Here is a 20,934-nt window from a genome sequence, read left to right as displayed (position 1 = left end):
AACAATATCTAAAAATCAAATAAATTATGTATATGTATATATTCGTGTCTGTGTGTGTGTGGTTTCAAAGTTTGTCTCATAACCATCTGACGCCTGACATGCAGTTTTTATGTTATTTGGGGCCGTTACTACTGAAATGTTTCCACACACACTACTGAAAACCACGGCGTTTCAGGTGAACAGGACAGTGACCAAAGACAAACTAGCATATTTCAAAATGCAGATAAGTGCTAAGGCCTAAGCCTCAGCAGATACCATCAGAACTCTGTTGAATCCAACAGCTATGGGGCAGCAACCTGTTGCAGCTACAAGTGTGGATGTGCTGGATAGTCATCACTGATCAACGGCCATGAGCACCATTCACACAGAGTTGGGGAATCGCTACAATCACAGCATTGTAAGATGGTGAATGATGTACCCAATGCCCAATATATTTTCTCAGAAATGACGGATTTATGTGACTGAGGACATCATTTCCTGTTTGATTGCAGAAACCACATTTTTACTCAACAGCTCTTTTCTTTTGAAATGCTACTGTTTTTGCCTCCACTGGTAAAATCTCTGGTAAAGAGATTTATGTTCAAATGTGCCACGTCCCCATTGTCTGTGTTCAACATTTTCATCTTTATATTATTCTTGTGACTTGAGCTAATCCTGCAGGATCTAACAGCCATCTATGTGTGTGAGTGACAAACGGGCAAGTGATATAAATGTGTTTCTGTGTAAACTAAAGTGACATAACGCTATGCAAAAACCAGGACAAAGTCAGAGACAGTGAAAAAAGGAAGCTGTGTGCGTGTGAGTGACATAACAGAAACTAACGATAATAAAGCTATAGTTCCCATGACAGACATCGTTAGATTGCATTTTCACTTCTTCCTCTTATCACTAAGACTGAAGCAGCTCACCACAGCTCTGTGAGAGCAGTTTAATATTTCAGGTAAGAAAATAATTCTGGGTTAGATTTAGATTTATCAGATTGTTGTTTGATATTTGGACTGTGGTCAGGTGATGGGATTTGATTTTTGTGCCATTCATGGTTTTGTCCACTACACCGAAATGCGAATAACAAAATATTTTCACAGAACTTACAAAGGATTCCCTCTTTGATTGCAGAAACCACATTTTAACTTAACAGCTCTTTTCCTTTGAGCTGCTACTGTTTTTGTTTATAACATATTAACTTTCTGAACAAATCTTGTTTTTACCAACATCAGTGTTGTTAACATCTTTATGTTATCTTTTTGGCTCTTTGGGGGAATTTTATGTCATTTAGGACTACTGTAGAACATTATTTACTCCTTTAAGCTCTCACAGCAAGAGTTTTTTTTATAAAAAAATCTTGCATTAACCTCCAAACATGTAGGAAGTGTCATGAAAAAAGAATTCCTAAATCTTTGGAAACTCTAGTAGCTGAAAGGACTGATATTTAATTTCCAACCCCTATGAAGACTGGAGAAGAATGTTTTCAACTACAAATAATCCATCAGTCAGGGTTGAACCTTGAAAGAGGCTGTACTTTTTTTTTTTTACAATGCTTACAAGTAATCGATGTGCAATTGTGAGCAGTGTAAGGAGCACCCATATGTAGGGCAAGAAGTCCCCTCATATGAAGCAAAGTAGAAGCCGGTCACAGACAGCTGGCTGGTGTGAGGTGTGGACGAATGCAGACAACGAAGGTGGGACTGAACTTAGCAAAAAGTGAGCCTTTATTGTGGCTGATGAGAAACATAAATGAAATCAGGAAACCAGCTAGATGAGAACTGACATAAAAACTTAAACTGGGAAGAACTAAATGCATGGAACCTGAAATACTTGGAGGCATGGACACACATAGAAAACTGTGCCGGACAAACACAGGGAAACTCGCACGAGGGAACACATGGGAGCACAGCTGGGACAGTAGACATAATGACATCGCAAAGTAACACAGAACACACTGAGCACGGGATGAAAGACTGTCAAAATAAAACAGGTAATATACTGGGAGGAAGACTAAAACACACAGGTTTGACACTGGGACCTGGGGGAGAACAAACATGAGGACAAACAGACTGAGAAGATGGAGAGGGTGAGAGAACAAGATGGGCTGGGGAGAAAACACATGGATGCACATGACAGACAGGAGAGACATGGTAGTGGGTGGCTGTGGCTCAGGTGGTAGAGCAGATCAGCTACTGATTGGAAGGTTGGTTGTTTGATCCTTGGCTTCCCCAGTCTGCATGCCAAATATCCTTGGGCAAGATACTAACCCCAAGTTGCCCTCTGATGCATTCATCAGAGTGTGAATGTGTGTGAATGCAGATTAGTTTGCACTTGTGTTTAGAAGTGCTCGTATGAGTGGGTGTGAATGAGGCATGTTGTATACAGCGCTTTGAGTACTCCGGGAGAGTAGAAAAGTGCTATATGAGAATCAGTCAATTTACCATGGTGTGAAACACAAGGATGGGAACAGAAAAGGAAGACGAGATACAGAGGGAGGGGGCAAGAGATGTGAAGTAAGGCACAAACATGACTGAGGACACATAAAATTCAAATTCAAATTCAAATTCAAATTCAAATTTTATTTGTCACGTACACAGTCATACACAGTACGATATGTAGTGAAATGCTTGGACAACTGCTCGTGACCTAAAGAAAACAAAAAAGGAAAAGGCTATGAATAAGATAAGAAATAAATATGAAAAATTAAAAAGGGTAAATTTAACTAGGAAGGAATAAAATATAAATTAAGGTTAAAAATGAAATAACTGTACAACACAAATTAGAATGAAGGGTAAATTTAACTGGGAGAATAAGATAAAATATATAAATTAAAGTTGAAAATAAAATAACTGTACAACAAAATACACAATATAGAACTATATAAGAATGTATGAAGAAATATAAATAAATATATACACAATAACAGCAGCATATACACAATAACAGCAGCGTGATTTAAGTAATGAAGTGAAAACAATGTCCAGAATGTCCAGTGTGTGTAAGAACTGTATGTGTGGTTCAGTACTGTGTGGTGGTGTGATTGAGAGACCGTATCGCCTGTGGGAAGAAGCTCCTCCTCAGTCTCTCTGTGTTGGTCTTCAGGGAGCGGAATCGCTTTCCTGACCTCAACAGAGAGAACAGTCTGTTGTTGGGATGGCTGAGGTCCTTCACGATCTTCCTGGCCTTGGTCCAGCACCGCCTGCTGTAGATTGAGTGCAGGTGAGGGAGCTCGGAGCAGATGGTGCGCTCAGCTGACCGCACAACCCTCTGTAGAGTTCGTCTGTCCTGCATGGTGCTGTTCCCGAACCAGGTTAAGATGTTTCCCGTCAGGATGCTCTCTATGGTGCAGGAGTAAAAGTTTCTGAGCACCTTGGAGGGCAGTTGGAAGTCTCTCAAGCGTCTGAGGTGGTAGAGACGCTGACGGGCCTTTTTCACCACGGTGTTGATGTGACAGGACCATGACAGGTCCTGCGTGATGTGAACTCCGAGGTATTTGAAGCTGTCCACTCTCTCCACTGGGCACTCGTTGATGACGGGGGTCTGGTAGTTCCTCTCCTGCTTAGTGCTGAAGTCCACTATCAGCTCCTTTGTCTTACTGACGTTTAGAAGGAGGTTGTTCCTCTGGCACCAGTTCTCCAGATTCCTAATCTCCTTCAGGTAGGCCGTCTCGTTGTTATCAGAGATCAGGCCCACCACGACGGTGTCGTCAGCAAACTTGATGATGGTGGTGGAGCTGGTAGTGGCCACACAGTCATATGTGTACAAAGAGTACAGCAGGGGGCTCAGAACACACCCCTGGGGGGCTCCAGTGCTGAGAGTGGTGGAGGCTGAGACATGTCCGCCCATCCTTACTGCCTGTGGTCTGCCAGTTAGGAAGTTGGAGATCCACAGACACATAGATGAGCTGAGTCCCAGATGCTCCAGCTTGGTGGTGAGTGTGGAGGGAATTATGGTGTTAAATGCAGAGCTGTAGTCTATGAAGAGCATTTTAACATAATTCCAAACAAAGGACAAGACAGACTCTCACAGGAAACACAGGGATGATAGAGAAAGAAGGGGAAATTAACACAATAAAACATAAACTAGGCATACAAGAAAACTTTGCCTCCAGTTAAGTTGGTTCTATGTTTCTGACTGTAAAATTGGAACTTAACCCATCTTTAAAATGCAAAAAGTCACAAAAACTGCTGGGTGCTTCCTGTTAAGTCATGAGAGACATGCTGAGTAACTGGTTTTTCTTCTGTTCTGTCGTTTTCAGCCACACAATGTTTCCCAATGCCTCTCTTCCCACGCACATACTCACCTTTTCTAAGGATGACCAGGAAACTAAGGTGGTGAGTGCTGGCTTGGTCAATGTCAGCATCATCCTGTACACGCTCACTGTTGTGCTTGGCATCACAGGAAACTCCATAGTGATCTGGGTTGCTGGATTCAAGCTTAAGGTAGATATAAAGTGTAGAATATGTTTGAAATACCTTCTGAGATCGTCAGTAATCTGTTTAACAAAAGCTCACTGAAAAAAAATCTGATTTATTCTGCACCCCATTTTACAACTCCCCACAAAGCAGCTTCAGCAAAGACAGTAAATATACTCTGCAGTAGCAAACTGTGACCTTCAGTCAAGTAAAGGTGACAGCCACGATTTTTGTTACATGTGCAGAAAAACTGTAACCAGGATACTTTATATCAATATTTCCCAACCTTTTTGAGCCACGCACATATTTCACATTGGAAACATCACACGGCACACCATTAAACAAAAACGTCACGAAAAGCATATTGATAATATTTCCCTGTGTACCATGAATAGCAGAATTGGCTCAGTTTGTCCCCAATATACCTTTTTTGCTTTCTTCTTCACTACTCATGCTAGGGCCTTCATCTGGATTGGAATTTTCTCCAGGAGCCAGGATAGATTGACTGCTTTTCTTTTCAAATATTTATCTATTGCTACTATGCGCTGGTCGTTTCACAGCATGACCATCATGTAATTCCTTCTTTGTCATCTTCTGTTTTACTGGCAGTTGGCAACCCGTTTAATTAGAGTATATACTTTTACTGCCCTCTAGTGGAAAAGAATGTAATTGTTCTGCCCATTACTCACACCAAATGCTTAGAGTACTAATCAGGTGGAACCAGATAATCTTCCATGGCACACCTGATAATTTCTCAGGGCACACCTATGTGTCACATCACTGTGGTTGGGGAACACTGCTTTGTAATATAGGGCTGGGGTTGGCAACCCAGGGCACGTGTGCCACAGCTGGCACACAAAGGGTTAACCGATGGCACGACCATAGCTGGACTGGTAGTGCCATCGGGCATGGGCCAATGGTGATTTTTAATTTTTACGGGCCTATGGTTTTTGTTTTGTATGGGTGTTTTTTGTTTGTTTTGTTTAGGGGGGGGGGGCTGTAACTGTATTAAAATAACTCAGTTGTTTGGTGGTGGCTACGGCGGAGCTTCCACAGAGGCCAGCAGGTGGATGAGGGAAAGGGGAGGCAGGAGGAGGAGAGACCCGAGGCGGCCGCCGGTCCTAGTGTCAGGTGAACTGAACTTCAGGTAAGAAGTTATGACCTGCAGCCTATCTGGGTCAGATATAAACCAAGTTTAGGTGGAGTTTATTTTTGTTGTGCTGACTTTTTACAGTCAGTTACAATAACTCGTACTGTGAAGCTAGCATGACGGAGTTTCTATACAGCTGGGTGGGTGCTATGATGTTACTGATAGTGAACTTTATTTTATTCATAAGGTTCATTAGTAGAGTTGCCAACCATCATGTAAAAAACAGAATCGTCCCGTATTCAGAGAAAATATTAAACGTTTTGTATTGAGCAGAAAAGAAACACAGTTTGTACTTAAGCTACAATGGAAAAAAAGACACAAAGCTGGAGTCATCCTGTCTTTACGGTGCACAGCTGCCTCTTCTTCTCTCATTCTCTCCCCCTCTCTCTCCTGTTGCTACTTCAATCATGAAACTGATCAATGATCAGCTGATCGGCTTTTCTCTCTTGTTTGTTTATCGCCCACTTTGCACCAGAAAGAGGAAACCAGCGGATTTTGCGCTAAACAACAGCAGCACGTTTAAGCTTGATCAGCTGTTGTTAGAATTTATTTAATATTAATTTCTAGTATCAGCTGATGTTTGCTGGAGCCACAGCTGTAAAAGCTGCTGGTCATGATGTCGGTTTGGATATGTGGTGAGAGGGAAACATGAAGATGAAACCAGGAGATGTCCTTACTGAATCATCAGAGCTGAACAGGTGATGGAGAAACAGGTTTACCTTTTAGGTGACATGAATGAGTTGAAGGGAAGTTATGAACTGCTTCTGAGAGACAAATAACAAGAGGACCCTTTTCTAAGTAGCTGACAGCTGGTAACTGTGCAGCGGCGGGTCTAGCAAAGTTTTGCCAGGGGGCCAGGTTGGGCATTAACAGGGAAAGGGGGGCACAAAGAAATACTTTTCTTTCTTACTCTCATTTAAAATTTCTAGTTTTTAATAGATAATTATCTGACTCTTACGACCAACGTTTTTATCTGATGTAAAATGTATAGAAATCATACATATACCAACAAGACAGTGTACGTGACTGTCACAACAGCGTTCATTTTCATTCAAAGGCTTTCTGGTTTTTCCTATAATACCTGGTGGGCTGGTCTCTAGTCAAAATGCCGGGGCCGATTTTCTGTCCCAGTCCAACCCTTGGCACGGCATGCAGTGAATTAATCTGAGAGGGTGCAATAAAAAATATATTCAGGAACTGTGCGCTCAGCGCAGCATCAGCACCGCGGAAGTACATGCCTACATCCATAGACTCGAGACAGAATTCACAATGCATTTTCAGGACTTTCAGGTCTATGGACCAATGTTTTCTTTTCTGATCAAACCAGAAAGGTTTAATGAGCAGCTGGATTTGTCTGGCATTAACTGGCTGCACACAGAGGATATCAAAATGCAGCTGATTGAACTGAAAAGCTTGACTCTGTGAGGGTCAAAGTTTGCAGAACTATGAACGCAGCTGGAATCCATAGCTGTGCGTGTTCATGGAGCTGCATTTTCACCTGCTGGACATCACTACCTGACAAGTTTAACTGTCTTCAGAACATTGCGGATGCCTTATTGACTGTATTTTTCATTGTTATGAGGAGACCATGAATTTGCATTTGCATGTTCTGTTGTACAGTTCTTGTTATGGATAAAAAGTTGTGTTTTTTTGTTTCCAAATAGCTGATAACTATTTGCTTATAGCTGCCAACATCTGCGTACAAATATTATTCTTTAAAGTTGTTCTATATAGTGTTTAACTGTTAATATAGACCATTATTACATTTATTGCTAATGCAATCATATGGCACATTAACTTCTGAGGAAATTTTAGTTGGCACTCATCATCAGAAAGGTTGCCGACCCCTGATAAATTGTACGGTAAAGACCGTACAATAATAGAGAGAAAACCCTGACAATCAGATGTCTGGACACAAAGACTATAATTGGGGATGAGGGGAAAGAGAAGTGAAGGGAGGAAGGAGATAGGATAGCATGAGAGAGAGCCAGAGTTTAAAGCAGTGAGAAACTCCAGGCCTCGAGGGCCGCTGTCCTGCAGCTTTTAGATGTCACCCTGTTTCAAAACACCTGAATCAAATGATTAGTTCATTACCAGGCCTCTGGAGAACTTAAAGATCATGTGTTTATGTGTTTTTAATGTTTTCAATGGCTTTTAACATAAAGAAATCTCCACAGATAACATCCCAGTCTGGTTACTTGCATCTAGCAAATGTGAGCTTCTGTTTTTCTTCCTCTTGTCTCTTTTTCATAGTATTTTTTTTCTTCTTCCTCAACAGCTGACGGTCACCAATGTGTGGTTGGTGAATTTGGCGATAGCAGACCTGATCTTCTGCTTCACACGAATCTTCTCTCTCACTCGGCTGTTCTTGTCAGACCACTGGCCTTTTGGCCTCTTCCTCTGTAAGTTCACCGGCTTCTTCAAATACACCAACATGTTCTGCTCTGTGTTCCTGCTGGCTGTGATCAGTCTGGATCGAATGGTCTGCATCTGGTGGCCAGTCTTCACAAGGCGCCGACGCACCCTGTTGGCAGCGAGGGTGGTGGCAGTCTGCGTCTGGATTGCAGCCATCCTCTTCAGCATTCCCTACTTCATCCATCGACAAACTTACATAGACAACAACAACCTGACTAAATGTTCTGTGGACTCGATTGAGGAGGCAGAGGGGTACAACAGCACCAAAGTTGCTCTCTACTCCATCCGCTTCCTGTGTGGCTTCATATTTCCTTTTATGGTCATTCTAATCTGTTATACCTTGGCTGGGGTGGGAATCCGACGCACCCGTCTGTCAGGGAAGTCCCGCCGTCTGCGTGTAATAGCATGTTTGGTCATTGCCTTCTTCCTGTGCTGGGCACCTTATCACTGCCTCTTAATGGTGAAGATGGTGGACAATAATATTGCACTGTTGAAAATATTGTACCCTGTAGCAATGGGCATTGCCTACTTTAACAGCTGTGTAAACCCACTGCTGTATTTTTGCATGGGTCTAAAAATGAGTGAGGGAGTTAGACAAGGTCTAATGAAAATTTATAGAAGGGCTCTGTCAGATGATATGGATGTCCAAATTACTCAGTGCACTGAACATTCTTTGGACTGAAGCTCTGGGTTGAAACACAGCACTGTTTCTGTGCCAAAAAAGAGTCTGACAGCAGTGGGTGTAGCTAATCTTTGTGTTTCTCTGATTTATCCTAAAGCTCAGAAGAATCAATTTCCATGTTTTGATCAGTCTGTTGTAATTTCTCAACGCAAACCATTGTAATGCAATTAAAATGAAAATGCTTTACAAGGCACTAAGATTAATATACTTGATCTTATATATAGTTACTGTAATAAAAAACAGATTTATATATATATATATATATATACAGTGGGGCAAAAAAGTATTTAGTCAGCCACCGATTGTGCAAGTTCCCCCACTTAAAATGATGACAGAGGTCAGTAATTTGCACCAGAGGTACACTTCAACTGTGAGAGACAGAACGTGAAAAAAAAATCCATGAATTCACATGGTAGGATTTGTAAAGAATTTATTCGTCAATTAGGGTGGAAAATAAGTATTTGGTCACCTCAAACAAGGAAAATCTCTGGCTCTCACAGACCTGTAACGTCTTCTGTAAGAAGCTTTTCTGTCCCCCACTCGTTACCTGGATGAATGGCACCTGTTTGAACTCATCATCTGTATAAAAGACACCTGTCCACAGCCTCAAACAGTCAGACTCCAAACTCCGCCATTGCCAAGGCCAAAGAGCTTTCGAAGGACACCAGGAAAAGTATTGTAGACCTGCACCAGACTGGGAAGAGTGAATCTACAATAGGCAAGCAGCTTGGTGTGAAAAAATCAACTGTGGGAGCAATCATCAGAAAATGGAAGACATACAAGACCACTGATAATCTCCCTCGATCTGGGGCTCCACGCAAGATCTCATCCCGTGGGGTCAAAATGATCATGAGAACGGTGAGCAAAGATCCCAGAACCACACGGGGGGACCTGGTGAATGACCTGCAGAGAGCTGGGACCAAAGTAACAAAGGTCACCATCAGTAACACACTACAACGGCAGGGAATCAAATCCCGCAGTGCCAGACGTGTTCCGCTGCTGAAGCGAGTGCATGTCCAGGCCCGTCTGAAGTTTGCCAGAGAGCACATGGATGATACAGCAGAGGATTGGGAGAATGTCATGTGGTCAGATGAAACCAAAGTAGAACTTTTTGGTATAAACTCAACTCGTCGTGTTTGGAGGAAGAAGAATACTGAGTTGCATCCCAAGAACACCATACCTACTGTGAAGCATGGGGGTGGAAACATCATGCTATGGGGCTGTTTTTCTGCCAAGGGGACAGGACGACTGATCCGTGTTAAGGACAGAATGAATGGGGCCATGTATCGTGAGATTTTGAGCCAAAACCTCCTTCCATCAGTGAGAACTTTGAAGATGAAACGAGGCTGGGTCTTCCAACATGACAATGATCCAAAACACACCGCCCGGGCAACAAAGGAGTGGCTCCGTAAGAAGCATTTGAAAGTCCTGGAGTGGCCTAGCCAGTCTCCAGACCTCAACCCCATAGAAAATCTGTGGCGGGAGTTGAAAGTCTGTGTTGCTCGGCGACAGCCCCAAAACATCACTGCTCTCGAGAAGATCTGCATGGAGGAATGGGCCAAAATACCAGCTACTGTGTGTGCAAACCTGGTAAAGACCTATAGTAAACGTTTGACCTCTGTTATTGCCAACAAAGGTTATGTTACAAAGTATTGAGTTGTATTTTTGTTATTGACCAAATACTTATTTTCCACCCTGATTTACGAATAAATTCTTTACAAATCCTACCATGTGGATTCATGGATTTTTTTTTCACATTCTGTCTCTCACAGTTGAAGTGTACCTCTGGTGCAAATTACTGACCTCTGTCATCATTTTAAGTGGGGGAACTTGCACAATCGGTGGCTGACTAAATACTTTTTTGCCCCACTGTATATGTGTGTGTGTGTGTGTGACGTTACTTTGTTTTCTGTCGAATGCACACACTGCCTGTGTATGAAGTAGGGACTACAATTTATAAATGCAATGAGTGCATACAAATTCTTTGTCTAAATATTAATAACACAAATTAATAACAGTCTACACCATTAAATCAAATCAAATCACTTTTATTGTCACATCACATGTGCAGGTACATTGGTACAGTACATGTGAGTGAAATTCTTGTGTGCGAGCTTCACAAGCAACAGAGTTGTGCAAAATACAGTAACGTAAACAAGCAAAATACAAGAATGGCTAAATCTGAAACTAATAAATATATGTACAATATATAATAGTATATGCATTTCTGGATGTGTATACTAAATGTTTTTCTACGTGTGTGTGTGTGTGTGTGTGTGTGTGTGTGTGTGTGTGTGTGTGTGTGTGTGTGTGTGTGTATATACACATATTTTACAAATTAAATAGAGTAAACAATAAAATAAAATATATTTAGACTGTTAACGGATACAATTCTCCTGGATCAATGCTTAACTCTCCCTTGAGTGCCTGAAAATACATTTTAACAGCTTTACCTGACAGTGAAAGTCAGGGTTAGACTGGATATATTGTATGCATTTTGGTGCTTGAGGCATTAACAATAGGGAAACTATACTTCCTTTTTGTAGGATTCACCATTATTATCCTCTGCATGCACACCTGGGACAGGAGTCTGTTCCAGGAAGCATAATCAACGTACTTCAACTCCAAAATAAGTAACTCCGAATTATCAGCTCCAGAACTGATCAGAGTTTGTTCCGTCCTGTTCACCCTGGGTGAAGCACATGCATGAGTAGAGAAAAAATGACATCATCAGTGAAGCTCAGACACACACACAATTCACCATGGCAATCAGACAGAAAGAAACAACAACAACAAAACATTGGACTCATTTCACCCCAATTTAACTGGATGTTCTGCTGTGTGTGTATGGTGAGTATAGTGCCAACTCCAGCTGCCTTAAGGTGCTTTATATTATTAGGCAGTTACCCTACACTGATACAGAGTAAGTCCCAATAATCAGATAAACCCCACTATGAGCAAGCATTTTGTGACAGTGGGCAGGAATAAAACTCTCTTTTAACAGGAAGAAACTTCTGGCAGAACCAGACTCAGGGAGAGGCGGCCATCTGCCACGACCAGTTGGAGATAAGGTGTGGAAAATGGGACAAAAGACATGCTGTGGAAGAGAGCCAGAGGTTATTAACAACTATTAAGGCATGGGTTTAAATGGGTAAGACACATTTTTCTACTCTAATTTTGGTTTTCCTTGTTTTGATATATTAAGCAAGACTATAAGAAAGACTATATGAAAAAATGTTTTTAGAGTTTTATTTAGCTAACAGAAAGAAGGCAGATGTTTGCAGAAGTTTCTAGTGCCTTCAGGCACTGCTGGAGTCAGTCACCTCCCAGGACTTTAGTTTCTGCTTAAAATATGATTATTTTCTATGCACATACTGATGACATTCCCTATTGAGCCTTCTGCCTAAACAGAACCCCTTCCTCCCCTTCCATCTGTAAGTAGGCCACTCAGTCCTGAGATTTTACCTACAAAAATCTCACTCTTCAACAGAGGGTAACCATGGTTAAACGCCATGACATGTCATGAAACAAGCACAATTGTGTAAATGCTCATGAAAACCTCGGGGCATTTATTACAGCCTGACAGTTAAGCTAGATAAACTAGATATGTATGTTTTAACTTCAAATCTGTAAATCTATATCTGATACACTTTTGTAAGTATTTATTAAGTAAGTAAGTATTTTGTTACTGTTTTAAAGGTGGCTCTTGGGAGTTTGTTGCTGGAGCTGTAGTCTTGTGCTCTCATCATAATTGTCCATTTTCATCAGTTTCTTGTGTTCCCCCTTGTCTTTGTCTGAGTTTTCCATTCACTTCCAGACTTATTTTAAGGCTTGCTTCCTCATGTAGCCTTCAGTGTTTATGCTTCATAATGCAGCACATTTTTTTTGTCAGTTCTATACACGTAGGTTATAAAAACTCTTTGTTTTTCCACGCACTTTTTTCTTTTGTTTTTTTAATTTATTAACTAATTCCTAACCGTTCATTCACACAGTGAAGTTGTTTCTGGCATTTTCTTTTTCTGAGTGGCCTGTTCCCTGCAGTTGGATATCTGAAAACAACAATTCTGTTCCTAAGGTAAATATTCGTTATAATATGTGTTATCACATCTTTGCATTCATATTAGCGGTGTTATTTGACCTTAGTTAAATACTGGTAATAGCTTAAAAGGTTATTCTCATTTTTTTCAGGGTGCTGCTGTTCTACTGGGAAACTTTAATGCTCAAGTGGGCAACGGCAGTGAGACCTGGAGGGACACGATTGGGAATAGCAGCCTCTCCGATCTCAACCCTTTACCTGAACCACAGTTTTTTCCATAACCAACAGCATGTTCTAACATAACGGTGTCCATAAATGCACATGGCACCAGGACACATAAGGTTGCAGGTTGATGATTGATATTTATAATCATATCATCAGATCTATGTTCTGTACACTTGGGTGAAGAGAGGGACTGAGCTGTCAACTAAACGACACCTGGAGGTGAGTTGGATCAAGTAGTTGAGGGAGGATGCTGGAAAGACCTGACACACCTAAATAGTGAGGGTGTGCTGGCAACACCGAGCAGAGTTCCCAGTCCACGAGATCCAGCCCAACTCCGGCAGAGCTTTGACAGCATTCCGAGGGAGAATGGGGAACTTACATCTCATTGAGCTGCAGCTGGAAGTTGGTTTGTTGCCACAGATTGTGTTCATAATTTTTATGGACAGAATTCCTCAGTATAGCCACTTTTCACCATGAGGATCTTGACTCTGCTTTTCACAGATGATGTGGTTCTGTTGGCTTCATATGGTGGTGGCCTCCAGCTTGCACTGGAGCAGTTCACAGCCGAGTGTGAAGTTGCAGGAATTAGAAGCACCTCCAAATCTGGAGAGGGTGGTCTGGCTGTTCTCTTTAGGCTGCTGCCCCCACGACCCGGCCCTGGAGAAGCAGATGAAAATGGGCGGATGGATGGATGAATCAACTTTCCATTGCTGGATGCCAATTAAGGCCTTGTTTCTTAGAAACAGCTGTGAACAGTTTATAACAGAAAACAATTCTGCAATTGAATTTAAATAACTTATTCACACTTCTGGTCTTATGCTCAATTGGTGTGTGAATCTATGTCTGAGAAAAAATGGGAGGGAAATGTGGGTATGGTTGTGTGAGGGAAAAAAAAAACAACTATATTCAGAATGGAAGATAAACCCAGACACATGACGTGAAAAAAGAGGAAATGGAGGGTGTGTTAATGTGTCTGGGAGTGTGTATTCATATGTGTGAGAGCCATGACACAAACTATGTAACAGCCAAACTTGAAGTAACAACAGGACAGACAAACAAATACATCCTCACTTCTGCCTCTGACTACTAAGAGTGAAGCTGCTCACTTTAGCTCAATATTTTAGGTAAGAAATTCGATTTTTCTTTCTCGGTTAGATCTCTCAGATGATACTTAAATTCTTATTTTTTTAATTCGTGTTTTTGCATTTTTGTTTTTCCTGCCTGTTTAAATGTAATATTAGGTTTTTCTGCTTAATAGAGAGCTTTGGTTATGTATAGTTGATTGAAAATCTTTGGAAAAGAGCTTATGATGAATTAAATTGTTTACATGCAGTTTTTTAAAAAAAGAAATCAAGAAATATTTAGAAACCACATCAGATCTCCCACAATGGGAGAAAATCAAACTCAATATCTATACTGATATCGACTAGGTAATGTGTTAGGAATGAACTCATTCATTCAAATGAATGCTACATTATTTGATGGAAATGAAAGTTATTAACCTAAACAAACAGGATGTCTTTGTGAGAATTTAATTTGCCTTTCCAAAGGAAAGTTTTAGGAACCTTAACATGGATAAAGAAATGAAACTAGAATTTCTTCTAAAGCAGCTGACCTGTGGTCTTGTAGGCATCTAAAGTGTAAATAAACATGTGCATCAAAGCATGATCGGGCCAACTGTAATAACAACTTTTTACCAAACCAACAAATACTAAAACCCAGACAGTTTTCCATATATAATGAATTTCTTTGTAGTTAGTGTTCAAAATTTGTTCATCTCGCTCAAATCTTTCATGTTCAACTACATTATGGGTTAAAACTTCAGGGTCAAAATACCCAAAACAGCACATTAAGTTATAGCCTGATACATTTTTTGGCAACAGGCAAAAATATAGTGATAAAGAAAACCATATGTCACCATATGTCCTGACGCCTCAACAGAGTGAAAGTAGTTGCCACTAACCTGTGGAGGAATTGAAAAAATCTATTTTTTTCCTAAAAGCAGGGAATCGCTTGTGTTACAAGTGTGAGTACAGGCTGGATTTGTCACAGTCTGGCTGAGGCAGACCTGAGAAGGAATGACTGAAAACACACGGACTAAATACACACAGGAGGCTAATGAGGGAAGTGGGAACACATGAGGAAAACAGCTGACACACATGAACATAACGATGTCACAAGGGGAGAGTAAAACTAAAAACACTGAACATAGGAACACAGGACCCCTTCAAAATAAAACAGGAAACATGATGAGACGCAGACATGAGAACATGAACTTGAAGGGCAAGGGAGACTTAACAGGGGTTGAAAACACAAGGGGGGAACTAATAAGCAAATGAACTTAGATAACCTAAATAACTTAAACATACCATAAACATCAGAATAAACCAAAACTCCAAAACGCTAGGTCAAACGACCCAGGATCGTGACAGGATTCTATTATGTATCTGCACTGATTAATGAACAAGAACAAGATCAGGCCTCTTTACAGATCAGGGTGACAGTTTAATATGTTATTAACAGCTTTTAATCTAATATCTTCTGCATAGCAGACATTAGATTATTGTTAAGTTATATAAACTAGTATATTTAAGCTGTTAGACCTTAGTGAGTTGTTGCCAGAGTCACATGTATTCAAAGATTAAGGTCTAAGGAAATGATCTCATCACAAATACCACTTGTTACTTGTTTTTAAGCTTTTGACTCTGTAACATGAGCTTTATCAGATGATGAAATTTGCTTAATGTCATAATCTTTTTTCAGACCTGATCCATTTTCATAACATACTTCCTGTTTCGATAAGTTTAACCATTTCCCACACACTTTAAAATACAACAAAACCTTCAGCCAACAGTTGGTCAAGAATTACACCCCTATGCATACATATATGCATATATAATTTATACACACTTATATATACTATATTTTGTATGTTTGGATGAATATTTCTTACCACTGCAGAACCTGTTTATTACCCCCATAAGTGGTGCCACATTTGCACATTTGTAAGGATAATGCATTTATGGGTTGAGCAGTAGAGCTGAGTGTGTCGGCTGCAACCATAAAAAACTTGTCAAATCTTTTTTGCCAAACAGCTTATTCTGTCATTGAGTCGTGTTTATTGGATTGGATTATTGAAGTCTAATGAAATAAAACATATTGGAAATGTAACAGCTTATTCATTTAAGAAACAGCAGCCTTAGTAGCATGTGGAAGAACCATACACAGCCAAAACAAGTCAAGTTGTTTTAAAATTGCCTTGTAACCATTTCACAGACTAATCGGCAGCAACAATTGCTTCTCTGAGATCACTGCTGTGTATGTCCTCCTATGGAAGCAGTAAGACTAACACTCAGTCTCTGACTCACTGCTTCTGCATCTTGGTTTTTGTTAGATAAATAACAATGTCACTTTTTTTTGTTCATTTGAGCTGTGCACCCATTTGAAGACCCACTGGTTATTTCTATTGTAACTTGATATATAAAGCAACATAATTTTCTTTACAATGGCTGTAAAAGTAATATATATCTCATTGTGAGCAGCGTGACAAAGACCTAAATAGATGAAAAGATAGCAGCCAATGTGAATCAAAGCAAATGCCTTAGCTGGCCAAAGAAAAATCATCTAGGGAGTCAGTGAGTATGATAATATACAGCAGCGTGGGAGGTAATCTTATGACTTCCTATTCACTGTCTGGAAGATCAGGAGTTACATGATGAGTAATATTTTGTTGTTTTTCTGTTCTCTCTTTTACAGCCACACAATGTTTTCCAATGTCTCTCTGCCCAATCAGATGCTCAAGTTTTCAAAGGAGAACCAGACAACTATGATGGGCATCAATGCCATAGCGGACTATGTCACCATTATCTTATATGCACTGACCGTTGTGCTCGGCATCACAGGGAACTCTATAGTGATCTGGGTGGCTGGATTCAAACTTAAGGTAGATATAAAGTGAAACATGTATTTCAAATACCTTCTGAGGTTTTAAGTATCTCTGTGAAATTCTCATATTTAGTTTGTACAATATTTTATAGGCAAGAGTTTTCAAGACAGCTTCAGTAAATGTGTTTTTTGGGGTTTTTTTAATGTTACATATCAGTGCATGAATGCAACCAGTATACTGATTACAAAATACTCAATGGCAGATTTATCATTCACCTCTTAGTGCGTGCCAAAATACAGAGGTGGCAAAAGAACATACATTCATCACTTAAGTAGAAGTACAAATATTTGAGTTTGTTTGAAAGTCTTAATACTTTATTAAAGATAAGAAGCAAAAATATAACATGTGCATAAATATTTACAGCCTTTGAGGTCAGGTGCATCCTGTTTCCACTGATCAGCTGTCAGATTTAAGCCCCAGACTGACAGTGCATGTCAGAGCACAAACCAAGACAGGAAGTCCAGGGAATTATACCCGACCTGAAGTTTCCCAAAAGTATCTGAAGGAGTCTCAGACCATGAAACACAAAATGATCAGGTTCTCTGAAAAGAAAGATTGAACTCACTGGGCTGAATGCCAAGCCTCATGTCTGTAATAAACCGGGCACTGCTCATCATGATGTACAGAGACATCCTTGCTAATAACCTGCTCAACAGCGACTGGACCTCAGACACGAGTGAAAGGTCATCTTCCAAGAGAACAAGAACCTAAGCATACAGCCAAGATAACTAAGGAGTGGCTTCGGTACCACTCTGTAAATGTCCTTGAGTGATTTCTTGATAAATAAACCCACTAACCCTTGGCTTAAATAACTCCAAATAACCCTCTTTTTTCTTCTCTTTTGTTAATGAACCCCTTCTGTCATCGTTTCTAGTCATATCAGCATATAAGGAAATCCAGCTGTTAATAAACTTCTTATATCCATTGATTTGGTGTGATTAAACTTATTTTTGACCAATTAAGACTTAATAAGTTAAAGCACTGATTATGACTGTACAAGTTGAAACACAGTGTGTTGGGTCTCAATGTGCACAGTGTGGCTAAATTTAATAAGTACATCCTCATCAGCCTTTGGCCTTATCAGCCCAATGAGTGATCATTATCAGTCAATATCTGTCTCATCTCTTCCTCCTACTGAGAGCTGGTCACCCTTTCAGAGGTAGTAATGGATGGTGTGTTTGCAAGTTAAAATAGGAACACAAATCCCCACTTGGAGGCTGGGCAGAGGTTTATTTCACTTAGCTTTTTTCACATAAACACTAGATGTTTATTGATGCTACTGATAATAACAACCTACTGAGTTTGATACAAGATTAAGATGAAGGCCAAATAGTGATATTTTAAAATTGCTAATATCGCTGATAATATCACAATCTGGTGACTTGCTTCATATAAATACATTTTTTTCTTCCATTCTTCTCTTTTCCATCTCGTTTTATTTTCTCTTCCTTAAAGCTGAGTGTCACCAACGTGTGGCTGGTGAATCTGGCGATAGCAGACCTGATCTTCTGCTTCACACGAGTCTCCTCCCTCATTCAGATGCTCTTCTTCGACCACTGGCCTTTTGGCCTCTTTCTCTGCAAGTTCAACGGCTTCTTCAAATACACCAACATGTTCTGCTCTGTCTTCCTGCTGGCTGTGATTAGTCTGGATCGAGCGCTCTGCATCTGGCAGCCTGTCCTCACAAAGCGTCGTCGCACCCTGTGGGCAGCGAGGGTGGTGGCGGTCTGCGTCTGGATTGCAGCCATCCTCTTCAGCATTCCCTACTTCATTCATCGCCAAATGTACATGGACAACAACAACCTGACTAAATGTTCTGTGGACCCGAAAGAGAAGGCAGAGGGGTACAACAGCACCAAAGTAGCTCTCTACTCCATCCGCTTCCTGTGTGGCTTCATGTTTCCCTTCACAATCATTCTGATCTGCTACACCTTGGCCGGGGTGGGAATCCGACGCACCCGCCTCTCAGGAAAGTCCCGCCCTCTGCGTATACTAGCCTGTTTGGTGATTGCCTTTTTCCTGTGCTGGGCACCTTACCACTGCCTCTTACTGGTGAAGATGGTGGACAATGAAAATGCAGTAGTGAAAATCTGGTACCCTGTAGCAAAAGGTGTTGCTTACTTTAACAGCTGTGTGAACCCGCTATTGTACTTCTGCATGGGTCTAAAAGCGAGAGAGGGTTTCAGGCAGAGTGTAATGAGAGTTTATAAAAGAGCTCTGACAGATGAAATGGATGGTCAGATGACTCAGTCCACTGATCGCTCTTTGGATTAAAGCTCTGGTTTGAAACACGACACTGTTTTAGTGGCAGGAATAAGTGGGTGTAGCTAAAGTTTAAATTTTCCCCCAATGATCCTAAAGCTAAAAAAAAATGCATATCTTTATATAAACCATTAGTATAGCAGTGAAATGGCAATAGCAAAGTCGTTATTATAATGTAACTTGTAATCTGTAGCTTTTCATTGCAGTTTATGTGCAGCAAGAATTAGTAGGTATGACTGTGAAAAGGTGTTTTCTTTCATTCTGTGCTCAGTGAAGAAAATATATATTTGGCACACTGGAGTGAAACACTGTTTTGTGACCCTTCTTCTAGAGTGTCTGCAGCTCCAGGGGGATTGCTCCAGGTTTCTCTTGTTTTAAAAGCTAGAGGCTTTTAATTGTCATTTTATTTTGTTTCTGTGACTCTTTAAAAGACATTTAGCATCAGAGCACTTTCACTGAACAGTGCCAAGCTAAATCTCATCGTTCTATAACTTGTTTCTGTCTGTCTGTCTGTCTGTCTGTGTGTGTGTGTGTATTTAGTAAAATTTTAAAATTCAAAGTGTTTTTAAAGGCAAATATTTTTAATTCAAATGTAATACAGTAGTACTGCATTAAAGGAGTGATATTGTTTTTAAAGTAATGTTAATGGTTTAGTAAATAACAACATTTAACACTTATACCTATTAAATAAAATTATTTTATGTGAAATAGATTAAATCACCAGTTTGTACTTGATTTTATATACACTATAATGTACGGTAACTGAAATAATGATTTTCTCAATGATTTGAAAAAAAAGAGAAAAGCTAAATCTAGTTATTTTATATGTGGAAATATCATTTTAATGGTGAATGTCTCTTAAATATACAAGTTTTTTGTTGTTTTTTTTGCAAAGATACACATCACATTAGAATTGAATGTGTAAACTCGTTAACTACTTACAAAAATTTTGGACTTTTAATGGGTGATATTTCATTTGGGTACATTAAATATAGATTATATCAGCGGTCCCCAACCCTTTTTTGCACCACAGACATGTCTATCATTATGTCCAACAATATTTTCACGGACCGGCATTTAAGGTGTCGCAGATAAATACAACAAAATAAAACCAGTACCAAAAAAAAGAAGATTTATTCATAACACATGGGATAAGACCCAGGGACACAGAGTTAACACTAAAACCGTTTAAAAGAAAAAATAATGTCAAAAACCAATAAAAACTCTGAAAACCATAAATTTCACAGCCGAGCCTCAACTCTCACGGCCTGGTACCAAATGACTCATGGACCGATACCGGTCCGTGGCCCGGGAGTTGGGGGCCGCTGGATTACATATACAAGACTGTTCTGTACATAATGAAATGCAGCTTATAGCAGTGCAATCAATGCAATTTAAACTAGATTATTTGTATTACAACTATAATACAAATGTATTTTTAAATAAATGATTTTAAATTAATTTCCATTACTTTTGTTTTTCTGGTGCTCCATCTATTTGAATATTATTATTTTTTAAACCTTCACAGTCTTTCAAAGCAGACAGAACACACAGTCTGAGGCCAAGCCTGAGCAGTGACACACATTATCTACCCGTTATAGTAAGCAGATAACTTCCATTGAGATCTGTTTTGGCAATTATCCTCCCGGACACTCTGTAAGGCTGGACCCACCCAACATCAGAAAGACAGCTCTGTCTTCAGGCCACAGCACATAGCAGGCTCTGGTTAATACCACCACACCATGATTATCTCTTCATCATGGCACCCGTGTATAACAAGGGCCAAAATGTGATGGGCAGACAGCGAGGTCAGAGCAT

At 40.2% G+C, this 20,934-nt stretch overlaps 2 protein-coding genes across 4 annotated transcripts; both read left to right on the top strand.

Moving 5' to 3' along the window:
* Window positions 1-14: 14 nt before the first annotated feature.
* LOC120728172 (C3a anaphylatoxin chemotactic receptor-like) lies at window positions 15-8,856 on the top strand. Of its 2 annotated transcripts, XM_040022953.1 has the most exons (3): window positions 15-940; window positions 4,244-4,427; window positions 7,829-8,856. In XM_040022953.1, exons 2-3 carry the CDS (start codon window positions 4,251-4,253, stop codon window positions 8,645-8,647), a joined length of 996 nt encoding a protein of 331 aa, XP_039878887.1. In that variant the 5' UTR covers window positions 15-940; window positions 4,244-4,250; the 3' UTR covers window positions 8,648-8,856. The 2 variants fall into 2 exon arrangements, with proteins under 2 accessions (XP_039878887.1, XP_039878886.1); XM_040022952.1 differs by lacking the exon at window positions 15-940 and having other exon boundaries at window positions 3,929-4,427.
* Window positions 8,857-11,034: 2,178 nt separating this feature from the next.
* LOC120728171 (fMet-Leu-Phe receptor-like) lies at window positions 11,035-20,553 on the top strand. 2 transcript variants are annotated; one of them, XM_040022951.1, is made up of 4 exons: window positions 11,035-12,722; window positions 12,836-14,032; window positions 16,665-16,851; window positions 18,310-20,553. In XM_040022951.1, exons 3-4 carry the CDS (start codon window positions 16,672-16,674, stop codon window positions 19,126-19,128), a joined length of 999 nt encoding a protein of 332 aa, XP_039878885.1. In that variant the 5' UTR covers window positions 11,035-12,722; window positions 12,836-14,032; window positions 16,665-16,671; the 3' UTR covers window positions 19,129-20,553. The 2 variants fall into 2 exon arrangements, with proteins under 2 accessions (XP_039878885.1, XP_039878884.1); XM_040022950.1 differs by lacking the exons at window positions 11,035-12,722; window positions 12,836-14,032 and having other exon boundaries at window positions 15,071-16,851.
* Window positions 20,554-20,934: the final 381 nt, after the last annotated feature.

The sequence above is a fragment of the Simochromis diagramma genome, unplaced genomic scaffold (genome assembly GCF_900408965.1).
Source record: "Simochromis diagramma unplaced genomic scaffold, fSimDia1.1 OVJJ01000307.1, whole genome shotgun sequence".
Classification (NCBI taxonomy): domain Eukaryota; kingdom Metazoa; phylum Chordata; class Actinopteri; order Cichliformes; family Cichlidae; genus Simochromis; species Simochromis diagramma.
This window is presented reverse-complemented; position numbering and strand designations above follow the sequence as displayed.